We start from the raw sequence: 18,631 nt of genomic DNA, 5'->3' as shown, positions 1-18,631 counted from the left end.
TTTCATATAATGGAAGTGTCCTTGCTCCCTTATCAGGCCAATTCTTTTCCTTGTACTTTGGGATCCAGTCTCTCAAAGACTTCATTCTTGCAATTCTCTCCTTTCTCTCCTGCAGCTTCAACCTCTACTTTTTCTCCAGGTCACTCTCATAAATACATAATGTGTTCTAGTACCTTCTACCTTAAAAATCCTCCCCCTTTCTTATTTCTGCTCCAAATATTGCCCCTTTTCTCTGCCCCCTGCACAACAATACTCTTCAAAACTTGTCTATCTTTGTTGTCCCCAATTTTTCTACTCCCATTCTTTCCTAAACCCACTCCAGTCAGGTGGATGTTCTCCCCACACCACAGAAATGGCTTTTGTCTAGTTCACCGATGACATCTCTCTTGCCGTGGTCATTCTCTGCCCTTTCATTTGACAGTTGGATCCTCCGCCTGGATCGAAACACTTTCTGTCAGGGCTACCACGACACTGCACTTAGTTGCTTCTCTAGCTTCTTCTCAAATCCCCTTCAGTGGTTCTTCCACTCTTCTGCCAGGCATCTAAATCTTGGAAGATCCTACAGCTCTGTCTTGGATCTTCTCTTTTGGAATCCTCTCCTCCTGGGTGATAACCTTTAGTTTCAAGGATGAAATATCTTCCATATGCTTCTGCCTTCCTAATCTTGACCAAATCACTAAGTTCCAGATTTGCACATCCAATTTCTTTCTCAGTATCTCTACTCAGAATGCTGAAGTTTAATATGTCCAGACAGAACTCTTGACGTGTGCCCTGTCCCTCACCATCAACTGGTTTTTCTTTCCGTCTCCTCCATCAACCCAGGTGCTCAGGCAAATTATAGGAGTGCACCGAGTCTTCCTTCACCCCCACCCCCAAACTCCACAGCCTCCCAGAAAGTCCTGCCAACTACCTTCCTTAAAATATACCCCAAGCCCAACCACTTCTCTTCACCTTCATGGACATCACCCTGGTTAAAGCATTCCTGTCCTCTGTGGGTTATTGCAGCAGACCTAACTATGCTTCTAGCATCCACTCCCACTCCAGCTAAAATCCATTCTCCACACTACCAGCAGAGTGATTTGTTTAAATTTAAACCACATCCTGTCACTCCTCTGCTTAAAACCCTTTAACTGCTTCTCATCACAGTTGTAAAACTCAAAAGGCTTACTGGAGAGGTACAAACTATTAGGTACAAAATAAGCTACAAGGATATATTGTACAATACGGGGAATATAACCAATCTTATAATAACTATAAATGGAGTATAACCTTTAAAAATTGTGAATCACTATATTGTACACCTATAACTTATATAACATTGTACAGCAACTATATTTCAATTAAAAGAAAGGCTTACTAGATCCACAAGGTGTATGGGCCTTGGCCATCATCTACTTCTGCCCTCACCTCCTGCCACCCCTCCTTCATTCACTGGGCTTCAGCCCCTCTGGTCTTTTCTCTTGAACACATCATACTTCTCCAGTAGGTGTCTTTGCATATGCCACTGGTTCTGCCTGCAATATACTTCACCCAGATCTTCAGATGGCAGGTACTTTCTTATTTAGGTGACAGTTCAGATGTCTCCTCTTCCAAGTGGCCTTCCCTGACCACCCAAGTCTGGGATCACTCTTTGTCCCATTTGCTCCATTTTGCTTTCCTCAAAGTACATATCATATCTTGAAACGATCATTTTACTGAACAATTGATGAGTTTATTTCTATCTTTGCCAAGAAGAATGTCAGCTCCCAGAGGATGGAGACTTTCTCTTGCTCACAGCTCTCCCCGACATCTAGAATAGTCTCTGCACATTAGCAGGCCCTCAGCAAATTTTTGTTTGTTGGATAACTCCAGCACTACTTAGTACCTACGCTGTGGATTGGATTTCCAGGATTGTGTGAGTGGATTCATGAAGTGCCCGGATAGTAGCACAGAGCTCAGCCAGCGTAGGGGTCCAATGTTTTTTCTTTTTTTTTTTTTTCACTTTAAATTGGGAAGTGAGGGTGGGGATGGGGGCACGGTAGACACACTGCCACCCAGTGCACTGTGTCTGAGGGGCTTAATCTATGTAGTTATAAACCAAATGTATGCAAATGAAGACAAGTTCTCCTCCTCCTCAGGCGTGGCGTGTGGGGGACATTAAGGAAATCCCCACAGAAATGACTGTGTTAGCATTTTGTCTTGATAGATTAACGAAGAAATCCTAAGAAGAAATGTAAATTGCCCAGAATGCTTAATGTAGTAATTTATTTGCAAACACTCCTAAAAAGTAACGGAACAGCACTTAAACTAAATTAAACTAACTGGTTTTAGTAACTCCAGACTTTGAAACCAAAGAAAGATGTTAAAAATCAGTCGACATGTCAGAGAGTGGTAGAGTTCAGGGGGTTGGGGGACATGGGCTCCCCTCAGGCTTCCTGCTACCATGTGACAGTGGGTGAGACCAGACCCCTTGACGCTATAGGTTAGGAACCTATAGGAACCTATAGGAACACTATAGGAACCACTGTAGGTTCAAGTGAGCTGAACATTACATATGTAAGAGGCCTATTTGTTGCTAACACCCTTCATCTTGAATTTTATTCCTTCTGAAAAATGAGGCAAATGCACAGCAAGACCTCAACTGATGCTTCTTGTTCAAAGATTCTATGCTTTAAATATAGACATTTTGTTTCAAGAAAGCTCTCTGATTCTATCACAAGTGAGTTTCAGCTTTTGGGTCTTGGTTAGGCCACGGGATAGACGATTCCCATGTAGGCTGGAGTTGAAAGTGCAGACTCTGGGTTCATCATCTGGGGCAGGTTGCATAGCCTCTGCATGCCTTAGCCTTCCCTTCTGTAAATTGGGGACAGTAATAGTCCTCCCTTGCCTAGCACTGTGCCTGGCATGTAGAAAATACTCAGTAAATGTTAGCCTTTATTACTAAGCCTATCATTCAGAGGAGGTTGTCAGCACAGTAAAAAAAAAAAAAAAAAAAAAAAAAAAAAATGTAGCAGGGCTTCCCTGGTGGCGCAGTGGTTGAACGTCCTCCTGCTGATGCAGGGGACACGGGTTCGTGCCCCGGTCCGGGAAGATCCCACATGCCGTGGAGCGGCTGGGCCCATGAGCCATGGCCGCTGAGCCTGCGCGTCCGGAGCCTGTGCTCCGCAATGGGAGAGGCCACAACAGTGAGAGGCCAGCGTACTGCAAAAAAAAATGTAGCATTTGCTCTTTGAAAGGTCCATGTTATTCCAAACTCAAAATGATCCTCTTCTGTTGCAACTCAACTCATGGACTCTTGCAAGATAGAGACAAACCAGGTTGACTATGAAGACACTGGGCCCCACGACAGTGTCAGATACAGCACCTTGGGGCCCTGTAGGTCAGAGAGCGGAAAGAAGGGGGTGCCTCACCAGGACATGGCTGTGAAGGTCACAGGAAGCAGAAGCCACCAGTAATAGTCTAACTTCTCGGAGAACACAGCTATCAGCATTCCCACCAGCATCCCATTGTACCCATGGAGACCCGAGGCGATGGTGGTCCTGGGGTTGAAAACAGAGGTACTGTGTGAATTTGTTGGCACTTACTGGGTCTGTTCCTCCTGCTGCTCACAGAAAAAAGTCAGCTTAGTCAATGAATATAGGGTAGTCACACAGCTGCCGGCACATTTCTAGATCACACACACACACACACACACACACACACCCCTTGATTACCCTTACTGATCTAGAATTAAATAATGCACTTTGTGTCTAAGCTCCCCTTTGCTTCTCAGGGGAGTCTAGACTGCTTTATATAGAGGGAAATCTAAGAGAAACCTGAGGTGTGTCACGGGGAAAGGGTGTGTGTGTGTGTGGTTTTTCAGAGAGAAAGGAGGGTTCAGAGAGCACTGGGGTAGTCAGGGGTGGCTCCCTGGCAGAGGAGGGATTTGAAGGAAGGGTAGAATTAGTTAGGCCGAAGCAAAAATGCTCAGTTGGGAAGAGTGTGATGCTACATGGTAGGTTGGGTGAAGCCCGTCAGAGAAGGCTTTGGAAACCAAGCTGAGGGATTGGGTTTTTAGCTACTGCACACTTGTCTTAGATTCTTAATCAGGATATTTGGGAAGATTAGGCAGGGAATGTGTGTGTTTCCCTCATAAAACTGGGAGCAAAAAAAGAGTCCATGGAGCAACTCTTTGAATGGCTTGGCAAGTTTTCCAGTGGATTATGGTCAGGAGGGAAGTTGGCAAATTAGACTGTCAGAGCAGGAAGGGACACAGGCTTCTTGAAGGTGACCTGTAGGTGGGCTGGATGGAGTTCACCTCAGGGCAGTTTTGGCGAACAGTGATGGAACAGTAGGACAAGAGCTGATCCTGTTGGAGGCCATTTCTATGCCAGCTCTCCGTGAGGCTGGTGAGTGGCAGCAAGGAATAGGGAACCCACTGCTTGAAACAGAGACACAAATCTTGGCTGGAGCCCATTTCTTCTGTCACCTACCAGAGCTACACCTCAAAGAATTCAGCCTCTTATTCATCTGATCTCGTATGGTCTCCCAGCTAGAATTGGCGTGGTCCCCCAAGGCCACGTTAGAGGGGCACTGACACTTCTCATGGGAGACAAGTCAACCCACGCCTGTGCCTTGGTGGAGCTGGAATGTCAGGGGGGCTGGAGGAGTGCAGCGTTGGTTATAACACAAGCAACTCGGATTACTCCCCAGGCTCTGCGGTCACCAGGGGCCCCCGGATCTGCTGTCCACTTTGTCCACGTGCCAGGGAGAGCACTGACCTCCAGCCTAGAAGACGCAGGTCACGTGTCCAAGCCTGAACCCTGCCATCCACTGGCTGTGGCTCCTTCCGTGAGCACCTTACTCCTTCTAGCCTTCTTTCTCTCACTTGCAAAATGTGGACCCTCTTACCTTCACTGTCTGCCTTGTGAAGTGGCAGGAAGAATCACAGGTAACAAGGCATGACAGTGTTTTTCAATATTTTTACAGTACCCCATGGTAAGGAAGGAACGTGTTCATATTTTATAGTATGGCCCAGTTTCTCTCTCTCTGTCTCTCTCTCTCTCACCCCCCCCACACACACCCAACATGATTGAAACAAAAATTTCACAAAATAATATTTACCTTTACTACATATGGATAACTCTAATCTGTTTTATTTTACTCTACTATTTTAATTTAAAAAAATCCTGTTTTTAAAAATTCATGATCTACAAATGAAGTGGTGACCACCAAATTTAAAAAAACCTGAGACTCTGGGCATTCCCAGACCTCTCTGATCATCAGAACTACCCAGGAGAATCTTGTTTAAAACACCGCCCACCTCCAGATCCACTGAATGGGAATATCTCTGGGAGGGAGGGGGACTGGGGCGGTGCTGAGAAACTACATTTCTTAACAATCACTCCAGGTGTTTCTGGCCATCAGGAAAGTTTGGGAACCATTGGAATAACATACGGCAAAGTCTGAGGAAATGGTCCCGTTCTCTAAAATGCACTTGTTGTTGTTACTGGGCTTTGTGACCACTGGTGCAGAGCTGCCCCCCACCCCCCGACCCAACCTGCCCCCTCTCAGCTCCTGTTGTTCCCTTCTCCATGCCACCCCCCCACGCCCTCACTGCCCTCTCCTCTCGCCTTCCTCTCTCCCACATCAATGTTACTAGCTCAAGGCTGCCCTCTCTAAACTTTCCAACACTTAATGAGGTCTGCCTTCTCTGAGCTCTCCAGTATATACTGTCTTGTATTATTCTGAGACATATCTTATCTGTTAGTCTTATCTCCCTCAACTAGATTGTAGGTTCCATGAAGGAAGAGCAGCTTAAGTGTTCCTCTGCACCTGCCTTCAAGGGAGTGTTTCCAGAAGTCTCTACAGTCAGATGGAGCCTGGTACTGTCACTTGTTGTGAACTTAGGAGAAGTTTAACTGTGTAAAGAACTCCAGTGACATGTTTAAAGCTGATACTCAGGAGACTGTGGTTGGCTGACACTAGGATAAGGTCACTCAAGTAAACACTTCTCCACCTGTCTATCCCAAGAACCCAAGACCCTCAGAGAGAGGAACTCACCTGTCCTGGCTCAAGACAAGGGCAGTTAAAGTTGACACCACTGTCCCCAGACCCCCAGCAATTGTCCACCAGGGATTCTGGATCAGGAGCCCTATGAAGATGATGAGCCCGCTGAGAGGGTTGTTGACGAACATCACCTGAGCGGCCCCCCTCAGAACCCAGTCTGTGAACTGGAAGGCCGGGGGCTTATCTGAAAGAGATAAGCAGAGTCATCAGCAGGGATCAGCCTGTGCTTCCCTGCTGGACCACTGGTTGGCGAGGCAACCAAGGCAGACAGGGATGCACTAGCCAGGACATTTTCCCTCATTCAGTCTGGCGCCCAGCCCGAATCTCTGCGTGGCCTGACAATCAGTCCACAGTGGTGTCAGTTTTGCCATACAGACTGAGGCACCATGCTGAGACCAACTTAACGCTATTCCAGCCATCGCCTTGGTTGGTAAGGAAGCCCCAGGAACATTCCAAGGGAAATTTATTGGTCCAAAGGAAGAGGTGGGGAGGGAAGGAAACTCTTTTTGTGTAGAGCTGTATGACTCAATTGAGGGCTGGTATCTGAGCAGCAAAGAATACAGTCTGGAGAAAAGAAGGCTTGGAAAGAAATGATTTTAGCCCAGCTGTGAAATCAGCATTGAGTTATGTATTGACATGCATTCTGTCTCATTCTCTGGTTTGGTTTCCAGGACAATATATACAAGTGGGGGGCAAGTGGGGGAGGGTAGGTTAGGGATATTTGTTGCAACATTTAGTTTAGGGAAACTAGGAGAAGAATGATGTTAAAAGGGAAGAATCTGGAACATTGGGGAGGCTGAGGCCAATATTTTCTTGGCACATAGAAAATGACTGTGGAATAAGTGAAGGAATGACCATTCAGTTTGTTTGAAAATGACTTCTACGTTGCTAATGTGGTTGTTCTATATCTATTCCATGTAGGAGTGAAGAATTTGCAAAGAACTAAAATCAGTGGAATGCACTGAATTCTGAAACCATGGGAATTCAGGTAGTAGGATACATTACGGCCACCCAGAGCCAGCCCTGAGCTGGGGGACCTCAAATGTGGGGGCCCTGCCATGGGTGAGTGTGGGAGCAGCTTCCTCAGTCCAAGCCAGAGGGAGGGCTGGCTCTCTGGCCTGGCCTGGCTGCTTCTTCCCTGGGCATTGGCCTACCTTTCAGCCAGTTCCTGCATTCCTTCATCTCGCCTGTGAGGTAGCCCACAGCTTGAAAGAGGCTGATGCCCCCTTGGCCCAAAGAGCCCTGAGGGGCTGCCCCACTTTCTCTTCTTCTACCCTTTTCATTGGGTTTTTCAATCTTCACAATGTGGCTTTCTTCGCTGGATGACCGAAGATCCTTTAAGGAGAAGCCATGACAAAACATCAAATAATATAGCTTTTTGAGAGCAGGGGCATTTGGGGGTAGGGAAGATTGTCAGATTTTTTGATAAAGGTAGAGGATCATGAGACAAATAAATGTCCATTGTGCAATGCTGTCTAGAGTGCCCCACGCAGGCCTGCTCTTCCCAGGACTTCTACACATTCCTCATAGCAGGGTTCTTAACTTTTTGTGCCATGGATCCCCTTTGGCAGTTTGGTAGGCCTGTGGGCTTCCTTCCAGAATGTTTGTAAATGAATAAAATAAATAAGATTGCAATGAAAACCAATTATATTGAAATGCAGTTATCACAGTATTAAAAAAAAAACCTGCTATGCATATAGGGGCAGCAGATCCAATACCAATTATAATTTTAAAGCATTGATGAGTGACTATGTGGGATAACAACTCAGGACAACTCTATAGGGCCATTCTAGCTCCAGAACTCACCGTAGGCTCACCTGAGGCCTTTATTGTGACTGCATCACAGCCCAACTTCTGCCTAATTCTGCTGCCTTTACTTCTCTACAAGTATTGACCCCAAGGATACACCCCAGTAAACTTCTTACATCCAACCCTCCATCTCCTCTTCTCCTCTTCTCAGGGAACCCAATCATGTGACAATGACAAAAATCTCAGGTACTACTAATACGGCTGTTCTTTGCTTATATTTGTAATTGAAGTAAATGTTAAAGTTCATTGGAGGTTAGTGAAAATAAAGATAAATTAGTTTTTCCATCCAAGTTCATATCCCCATCAATCTTGTCTATGGATGCCTGGGTCAGGACTCCTTGCTCTAAAACTGTGCTTTCCAATATAGTATCCATATGGCTCTTGGCACTTAAAATGTGGCTAATCTGAACTGAGATGTGCTCGAAGTAGGTTTTGAAGGTTTAGTACGAAAAAAGAATGTGTAAAAGTTCTCAGTGATACTTTATATTGATTAAATATTAAAATAATAATATATGTATTTATATATATTAGGCTAAATAAAATATATTATTAAAATTAATTTCACCTGATTAATACAGATAGCCAAAAGATACATAAAGTATGCTCAACATCACTAATTATAAGAGAAATGCAAATGAAAACTACAATGAGGTATCACCTCATACCAGTCAGAATGGCCATCATCAAAAAGTCTACAAACAATAAATGCTGGAGAGGGTGTCGAGAAAAGGGAGCCCTCCTACACTGTTGGTGGGAATGTAAATTGGTGCAGCCACTATGGAGAACAGCATGGAGGTTCCTGAAAAAACTAAAAATAGAGCTACCATATGATCCTTCAATCCCAATCCTAGGCATATATACGGGGAAAAACATAATTCAAAAAGATACATGCACCCCAATGTTCATTGCAGCACTATTTACAATAGCCAAGACATGGAAGCAACCTAAGTGTCCATCAACAGATGAATAGACAAAGAAGATGTGGTATATTTATACAATGGAATATTACTCAGCCATAAGAAAGAATGAAATAATGCCATTTGCAGCAACATGGATGGACCTTGAGATTATCATACTAGATGAGGTAAGTCAGTCAGAGAAAGACAAATATATGATATTGCTCATATGTGGAATCTAAAGAAAAAATAATGCAAAGGAACTTATATACAAAACAGAAATAGACTCATAGACTTAGAAAATAGACTTATGGTTACCAAGGGGGAAGTGGGGGGAGGGATGGTTAGTTTGGATTAACATATATACATTACTATGTATAAAATAGATAACCAACAAGGACCTACTATATAGCACAGAGAACTACACTCAATATTTTGTAATAACCTATAAGGGAAAAGAATCTGAAAAAGAACATATATATATATATATATATATATATATATAAAACTGAACAATAATATATATATAGTTATATATATAACAGAATCACTATGCTGTATATCTGAAACTAACACAACATTGTAAATCAACCATACTTCAATAAAAAAATAAATTAATTTCACCTGCTTCTTTTTTTTTTTTTTTGCGGTACGCGGGCCTCTCACTGCTGTGGCCTCTCCCGTTGCGGAGCACAGGCTTCGGACGCGCAGGCTCAGCGGCCACGGCTCACGGGCACAGTCGCTTCGCGGTATGTGGGATCTTCCCGGACCGGGGCACGAACCCGTATCCCCTGCATCGGCAGGCGGACTCTCTACCACTGCGCCACCAGGGAAGCCCACTTCTTTTTCTTTTTACTTTTTAAAATGTAGTTAATATAAATTTAAACTTACATGTGTGGCTCATATTATGTTACTATTGTATACTGATGGTCTACAGCTTTCTCTAACCTCATCACTGCATCAAAACTTAAATGTCTTGAAGATGTCAGTAGAAATGGTGAAGTGAGGACCTCCTCAAATTCTCTCTTCCATTAAGGCAATGAGAACATTGGAAAAAAATGTGCTGGAGGTGGTGGATAACAGTTGAGGAAAACAAGAAGCTCATCAAAAAGCTTAAAAGGAAAAACTGGGGAATGAGATATCCAAAGGGGGCTTTAAAAGCCTTGGGCATATTGCTGTGAATCTAGAACACCTCATGCATGTGTAGGGCTTGCACATACCCAGGACAGTATGTATGCTCAAGAAAGACCTGAGAATGCCCTAAGCTCTCACCTCTGGCTTAGTTTGAATCTCTATGAAAGCAGAAATTAAAGGCTAGGTGGAGTTGAAAACTGCCTAGGTGAGTGTTGAAGATGCCCCAACACACAGACAGCTCTCCTTGGCAAAGACTGAGAAGCTTACTGATCCCAGGCATTTAAGAAAATCTCTGGCCAATAATTAGCTAAACTTTAAGCTGACTGAGCAGAGATTTCAGTGGCTACAAATGACAAAAGAATAAAGACTTTCCAGAACTAGTCCAGAAAAGCCATTAAACAAAGAAGCTAGCAACGACAAAACCTGGGGAGAGGGAAGAATCTGATTTTCAGAGTTGTCACATTATTTAAGACATCCAGTTTTTTAACAAACAATTATGAGACATGCAAAGAAACAAGAAAGTATGAGACAAGGGAAATAAAGCAATCAATAGGAACTGTCCCTGAGGAAGGCCAGACTTATTCAACAAAGATTTAAAATCGCCTTAAAATATCATCAGGGAACAAAAGAAAACCATGTTTAAAAACTAAAGGAGAGTATGAGAAATATGAGAACAATCTCACTAAATAGAGATTATCAATAAAGAGGAAATTATAAAAAAGAAACAAATAGAAATCCTGAAGTTGAAAGGTATAAAAATGGAAATGAAAAATTTGTTAGAGGAGCTCAACAGCAGCTTGGAGCACTCAGAAGAAAGAATCAGGGCTTCCCTGGTGGAGCAGTGGTTGAGAGTCCGCCTGCCGATGCAGGGGACACAGGTTCATGCCCCGGTCTGGGAAGATCCCACATGCCGCGGAGCAGCTGGGCCCGTGAGCCATGGCTGCTGAGCCTGCGCGTCCGGAGCCTGTGCTCCACAACGAGAGAGACTACAACAGTGAGAGGCCTGCGTACCGCAAAAAAAACAACAAAAAAAACAACAAAAAAGAAAGAATCAGAAAACCTAAAGGCAAGTCAATTGAGATTATCCAATCTGAGGAACAGAAAGAAAACAGAAAGATGAAAAATGAACATAGCCTCAGAGACCTGTGGGACCCATCAAGTGTACCACCATATGCATAATGGGCATTCCAGAAGGGAAGGAGAGAGAAAGGGGCAGGAATATTGGACAACTTCCCAAATTTGATGAAAATCAGTAATAGACACATCAAAGTAGCTCAACAAACTTCCAGTAGGATAAACTCAAAGAGATCTTCACCTAGACATATCATAAACTATTAAAAGTCAAAGACAAGAGTAATTTTGTATAGACTCTTGAAAGCAGCAAGAGTGAATCAAGTCATTACATACAAGAAATTCTCAATAGAATTAACACCCAATTTCAGAAACCATGGAAGTCTGAAGGCAGTGGAATGACATATTGAAAGTGCTGAAAGAAAGACTGTCAATCAAGAATTCTATATTCAGCAAAACAGATTTTTAAAAATGAAGGAGAAATTAACACATTCTGAGATAAATGAAAACCGAGAGAATTTATTGCTAGTAGACCTGCCTATGAGAAATATTAAAATGAGTCCTTCAGGCTGATATGAAAGGACATTAAGAAGGACACTAGTATCTCAAGAAGAAATAAAGAGCATTGGTAAAGGTAACTACATAGGTAAATATAATAGACAGTATAAATGTAGTTTTGGTAATTCTCTTCTTCCCCTTCTGATGTAAAGACAACTTCATAAAATAATTGTAAGTCTGTGTTGGTGGGCATACAGTGTATAAAGATATAATTTGTATGACAGTAACAGCACAAAGGAGGTGGGGATAGAGCTACATAGGAACACAGCTTTTGGATAATATTGTAATTAAGTTGGTTTTAATCCAAGCTAGAATGTTATAAATTAAGATGTTTAGTTGTAATATCCAGGGCAACTACTCAGAAAATAACTAGAAACATATAGAAAACAATGACAGAAGAATTAAAATGATACACTAGAAAATATCTGTTTAAGACAAAAGATGGCATAGTGAAATAATAGAGAAACAGAAAAAAGACATAGAAAACAAATAGCAAAATGGCAGGCATAAATCCTACCTTATCAGTAACTAAATTAAATATAAATGGATTCACAATTCAATTAAAAGACAGAGATTGGCAGAACGGAATTTAAAAAGTTATACAACTATATCTTGTCTACAAGAGATACAATTTATATTCAAATATGTAAATAGATTGTAAGGATGGAAAAAGATAATATTGTGCAAACCGTTACCAAAAAAAAAAAGCTGGAGTGACTATACTAAGATCAGCAAAATAAACCTTTTGCTAAGACAAAAATTGTTACTGGAGAGTAAGAAAAACAATTTTAATGATAAAAGGATCAATCTATGAAGAAGATATAAGAATTATAAACACTAACATGCCTAACAAAGCCCCAAAATACATGAAGCAGAAGTTGGCAGAATTGAAGGGAGGAAAAGTCAACTCAATAATAATAATTGGAGACTTCTATACTCCACTTGAAAAAATGGATAGAATAACTAGACAGAAGATCAAGGAAATAGAAGACTTGAACAACACTATAAACTAACTAGACCTAATACATATCTATAGAACACTTCACTCAGCAATCGCAGAATATACCTTTTATAGTGCACATGGAACCTTCTCCAATATAGACCATGCTAGGCCATAAATAAGTGAAACATTTTTACTGATAAAAATATCAGTAAAGGGATTGAAATCATTCACAATATGTTCTCTGGTCACAATGGAGTGAAATCAGAAATCAAACATAGAAGGATATTTGGAAAATATGTGGAAATTAAACAACACACTCCTAAATAATCCATGGATCAGAGAGGAAATCAGAAGAGAAATTGGAAAATATTTCATTCATTGAGATGAATGAAAACAAAACCACAACACACCAAAACTTATGGGATGCAGCTAAATCACTGAGTAGAGTGAAATTTGTAAATATAAATACCTATGTTAAAAAAGAAGAAATATCTCAACAACCTAACCTTTCACTTTAAGAAACTAGAAAAATAACAGCGAATTAAACCCAAAGCAAGTAGAAGGAAGGAAAAGTTGGTTCTTTGGAAAGATCAAAATTGACAAACTTTTAACTAGTTTTACAAAGAAAAAAAAGAGCAGATTGAAATAACTAGAATCAGAAATGAAAGAGGGTGCATTACTACCAACCTTAAAGAAAAAGAAAGGATTATAAGGAAGTGGATTATAAAGAAATTAATAATTGTATGCTAATAAATTAGATAACCTAGATGAACTGTATAAATTCTTAGAAAGCCACAAACTACCAAAACTGACTCAGGAAGAAATAGAAAATCTGAATTGACATATAACAAGGTAAAGCAACTGAATTAGTTAAAAACCAAACCAAACCAAACCAAACCAAAATTTCCCACAAAACCCCAAGTCCTGGTGGCTTCACTTGTGAATTGCACCAAATGTTTAAATAATTAATACCAATATCTTCTAAAGAGTAGAAGAGAAGGGAACACTTCTTAACACATTCTATGAGGCTACTATTATCCTGATACCAAAACCAGACAAAGTAATCACAAGATAGAAAACTACAGACCAATATGCTTTATGAATATAGATGCAAAAATCCTTAACAAAATACTAGCAAAACAAATCCAAGCAGGATATAAAAAAGATTATAACCAAAAGAGAATTCTAAGAATTTGAGGCTGTTTCAACCTATAAAAACTATCAACAGATTGTTTAATAGAATAAAGAAAAAAACTCACATGATTATCTTGATAAACACAGAAAAAACATTTGAAAAATTAAGCAACCTTTCCTGATAAAAAACAATCAACAGACTAGGAATAGAAAGGAAGTTCCTCAACCTAATAATAAAAACCCACAGCTAATATCAAACTTAATGGTGAAAGACTGGATGCTTTCCCTCTAAGATCAGGAACAAGAGAAAGATGTGTGCTCTTGTCACTACTATTCAACATTGTACTGGAAGTTCTAGCCAGAGGAATTAGGTAAGAAAAAAACAGACAAAAGGGACCCATATTGGAAAGAAAGAATTTAAACTATCTCTATTTGAAGATGGAACATCCTTTTATACATAAAATCCTTAAGGAATCTACAAAAAACTATTAGAGATAATGAATGAGTTCAGCAAGTTTGCAGGATAGACAACCAATATACAAAACAAATTTATTTTTATACATTGGCAATGAACAATTGAAAAATAAGATTAAGAAAACAATTCTATTTATGCAGCATGAAAAAGAATCAAATATTTTGGAATGAATTTAACAAAAGAGGTGCAAGACTGTACACTTAAAAACTACGAAACATCATTGAAAGAAATTAAAGACTCAATAAAAGGAAAGATAACCTATGTCCAAGGACTGAAAGACTTAATATTGTTAAGATGACAATATTCTCCAAATTGATCTATAGATTTAACACAATCCCTATCAAAATGCCAGTTGCCTTTTTATTTTTTTTCAGAAATTGAAAGTTGCATCCTAAAATTCATATGGAAATTTAAGGATCTCAGAATAGATACAACAATCTTGGAAAAGAAGAACAAAGTTGGAGAACTCATACTTTCTGATTTCAAAACTTACTGCAAAGCTACAGTGATCAAGGTGGCGTGGTATTGCCATAAGGATAAACATATAAATCAGTTCAATAGAAATGAGAGTCCAGAAACAAACCCATACATTTATAGTCAATTGATTGTTGATAGGAATATCAAGACAATTCAGTGGAGGAAGGATAATCTTTTTAACAAATGATTCTGGGACAAGTGGACATCCACTTGGTAAAGTATTAAAATTGGACCCCTATTTAATATCATATACAGAAGGGAACTCAAAATGGATAAAAGACTTACATGTAAGAGCTAAAACTATAAAACCCTTAGATTAAAACATTGGAGTAAATCTTTGTGACCTTGGATAAGAAAATGTTTTCTTGCATATGACACCAAAAGCATAAGCAATCAAAGAAAAAATAGATAAATTGGACTTAATCAGATTGAAAAACTCTGCTTCTAGGACATGATCAAGAAAGTGAAAAGATAACCTACAGAGTGGGAGAAATTATTTGCAAATTATATATCTGGACAGGGTCTAATATCAAGAATATAAAAAGAATGATTACAACTCCACAATAAAAAGACCAATAACCCAATTTAAAAACTGGGCAAAAGGTGTGAAAAGACATTTTTCCAAAGAAGATATACAAGTGGCCAGTAAGAACATGAAAAGATGTTCGACATCATTTGCCATTAGGGAAATGCTAATCAAAATCACAATGAGATGCCATTTCACATTCACCTAGGCTGTAACAAAAAAGACAACAACACATTTTGATGAGGAGGTGTAGTGGCACGATGTGCACATTGCTGGTGAGAATATACACTAATGCAGCCACTTTGGAAAAAGAGTTTGGCAGTTTGTTAAAATATTAAACATAGACTTACCATATGACCCAGAAATACCACTTCTAGGTATATACCCAAGAAAAATAGAAACGTGTCCACACAAAAACTTCTACACAGATGCTTATAGTAGGATTACTACTTATACAGCCTCAAAGCAGAAACAACCCAAATGTCCATCAGCTGATGGATAAATAAAATACAGTATATTCATACAATGAAATATTATTTGGCCATAAAAAGGAATGATCTACTGAAAGAACCCAAAAACATTATGCTAAATGAATGAAACCAACCACAAAAGGCCACAAATTATATGATTCCATTTATGTGAAATGTACAGAGTAGGCAAATCCATAGGGACAGAAAGTAGATTGGTGGTTGCCAGGGGTTGGGGGGAGGATGGAATGAGGACCGACTGCTAATGAGTACGGATTTTCTTTTTGAGGTGATAAAAATATTCTGGCATTAGATAATGATGATGTTTGCACAGCTTTGTAAATATGCTAGAAAACTGTAATGTATACTTGAAAGGCGTGAATTTTACGGTACGTGAATTACATCTCGTTAAAAAAACCTAAGCAGTCTTGGGTTCTCTTCCACTGAATCTGTAGCTAGCCAGGCTGCCTTGGTGCTTCTGGGTCCAAGGAGTGCTGAAGGCCTGTGTTTGAATGAGGGCTTCCTTTTGGAGATAGTAGAGTAATTCAAGGGTGCAGGTGTAAGGGGAAAGATTTTGGGGACTGGTTGGAAGACTGGTATGTGTGTGTGTGCATTCTCTACTTGTCCTTAAAAATCATGTCGCACACAGAGCCACATTTTCCATCTAAGGCCAAGTAGGGCTGCTTGTGGGTGTGAGCACGTATGGGGGGCAGAATCTCCCCAGCGGTGACACTTCCATGGCATTAGGTCACATGTGCTGGGAGGCAGCATCTTTCTACACTCTTTCTCCTACTATCCACCTGGGAAACACCCTGGGAGGGACGTTCCTCACCTTTTCTTCAGGCATTTCCAGGAGGGGCAGAGCCGGATGTGTATCCTGGGGGCTTGAGGGCCAGCTAGGGCTGGTAAGCTCTGACTCATAGAGTTTGTGTCTGCTGGAAAGAGGCTCTGGCAGGAGAGGACTGCTGTGAATGTGAGTGTCAGACATCTCTTCCATGCGGCGGTCACTCATGGATCATGTGACTGGTGAAAGGAAAGGGAAAGAACAGGTGAGTCAGGATGGGGCCTCAGGGACTTGACCAAGGCTGGATGGAGGCCCCAGGAGGACTGAGGTCTGTCCTGACACAAGGGACCTACTCCTCCAGTCTCCAGAGGGGCCTGAAGCCATTCCTCAACCCACGTGACCTGTACCTTTCAAAATCCCCCCATTCTTCCAAGCCCAGAAGAAAGTCCATTTCTGCTGTGCAGATTTCCCTGACCACCCAGTTAGACTAGATCTCTTTTTTTTTTTTTCTGATCACTAAAATATTTTTTCTCTACCTTTCATATCGTCTATTGTACTCTCTTATTGTGGTAATTAGTTGTACATATATTTTCCCCTTGATACATACATGTGGATCTGGGTCTTCCAACAAAATGGGGGTCTAAGAGAGATTTGTTTTCTTAGTTGCTGTGCAGCTTATATTGCTGACAGTTGGCCTGCAGTGCCCCCTCTCTCCCCTCTGCCCTCAGTGCCCTTTCCAGCTCCTCCCCCCTTCCCTTCCCCAGGAGCAGTAAGCAGCTCTGGTATGATCTCTTGGAGGCTATGTGCACCGGTCCCTCTATGTGGGGCTCCTTTTCCTTTCACCACTGGGCCAGGGCTTATGCCAGGACTTGGTTTTAAACAACCTCTGCCCAGCGTCCTTAGTTTCCAGTTTAGTCTGCCTGCCCCCTCGTAGTTCTGTACTTCTCCTCTTCCTGTCTCAGCCATTCTTCCTTGGCCTCTTCCAGCTCAATTACGTCTTCCTTGACTTTGACTTTATTGCTTCTTTGGGAGGTGGTTTTGGATCTGCACACAGTCTCATCTCAGTATGAGCTAGAGTTTTCCTCATTGGTCCGTGCTGCCATGGGTTAACCTTCCATCTACATACCTGTAACTCCCAAATCTAACATTTCCAGCCCAGTTTTGAGCACTAGATTCATAGATTTAATTCTTTACTTCATACTTGCATGTGGATGTTCCAGAAGCAGCTTAAACTTAATACACTGAGACAACTCATAATGTTCCCTTCCCAAGTCCTGTCCTCCTCCCTCAAAGGGGCCCATCCCAGGAAAAGTCCCCTCCCCCTTCCAAGCTGCTCCTTCAGACAACTCAGGAGTCAAACTTCATGCTCCCTTCTCTTCCACTCTCCAAATCCAGTAATTCTATCTCTAAGATACACCTTAATGTACAGTATCACCACTTAGTTGTCATTACTTCTTGTCACTTCTCCAATAACCTCTCAAATGATCACCTCTACCTCTTCTCAAATTTCTCCTCCAAGCCGTGCTCCACAGGCAGTCAGAGTTGTCGTATTAACACTCAAGACTACTCATGTCTGTTTCCTGATTAAATCCCTTCAGTGGCTACGGAGGGAAAGCCACTGGGCTCCACACTGGCCTCCTTCTAGCACTTTCTACCTCAGGGTCTCTGTAAACGCTGGTCCATCTGCCTGGAAGGCTTCTCCCTCATTCTTTACCTGGGTGACTCCTACTTTTCCCTTTGTGTCAATTATCACCTATCAGTGATGCGTTCCCTGATGGTCTCCTGTCACATGTCCTCATGGGACCCAGTATTTTTCCTTATACTGCTGTATCCCAGCTCCTAGCACAGAGCCTGGCACATAGTAGGTATTCGATAAATAAGTAGTTCAGTGAAGGAGAAGGAGGGAAGGAAGAAAAGGGGGAAGGAAGGGTGGAAAGCTACAGGTAACTGCTAGAGTGGGGGAAGTTTACAAATCACTGTGGGTCTCAGGTGTTGAATGGTTTAAGAAGGTGTGGGCCTGCCCACCAGCTCTGCACTTTGAGGCAAAACTCTGCTGTGTCTAGCACTTGTTCTCATTCCCAGGAAGAGCTCATTTGAACCATGGGTGATTTTTAGCATGGGTCAGCAAACATCATTCAGATCCAACCAACTCCTCTTTCTCGTTCTGCCATGGCTCTGAAAGAGGGCCTTTCCTCTATTCTGAGTTTGCAGGTGGCGTTTCAGTGAGTTTCAGACTGCCCTGGAGGGGGCACCCTGGAAAGGTTTAGGAGAGGGAAAGCCCGCAAGCCTGAGAATCTGTCCCTTCCCAATGCACTCTCTCCCTCTGGTGG

General features: G+C 41.5%; 1 protein-coding gene across 1 annotated transcript in view; it reads right to left on the bottom strand.

Annotated features, from left to right (window-relative positions):
- The window catches only part of SLC14A2 (solute carrier family 14 member 2), a 55,782-nt gene extending 39,271 nt beyond the window's left edge, over window positions 1-16,511 (bottom strand). Inside the window, exons 1-4 of the mRNA XM_033837946.2 lie at window positions 16,350-16,511; window positions 7,182-7,362; window positions 6,022-6,211; window positions 3,390-3,518 (exon numbers count right to left, since the gene is read on the bottom strand). Of these exons, the coding sequence (XP_033693837.2) occupies window positions 3,390-3,518; window positions 6,022-6,211; window positions 7,182-7,362; window positions 16,350-16,505 (656 nt within the window). The 5' untranslated portion in view covers window positions 16,506-16,511. The remainder of the gene's footprint in view (window positions 1-3,389; window positions 3,519-6,021; window positions 6,212-7,181; window positions 7,363-16,349) is intronic.
- Between the last annotated feature and the right edge of the window lie 2,120 nt (window positions 16,512-18,631).

Source organism: Tursiops truncatus, chromosome 13 (genome assembly GCF_011762595.2).
Source record: "Tursiops truncatus isolate mTurTru1 chromosome 13, mTurTru1.mat.Y, whole genome shotgun sequence".
NCBI classification, from domain to species: domain Eukaryota; kingdom Metazoa; phylum Chordata; class Mammalia; order Artiodactyla; family Delphinidae; genus Tursiops; species Tursiops truncatus.
This window is presented reverse-complemented; position numbering and strand designations above follow the sequence as displayed.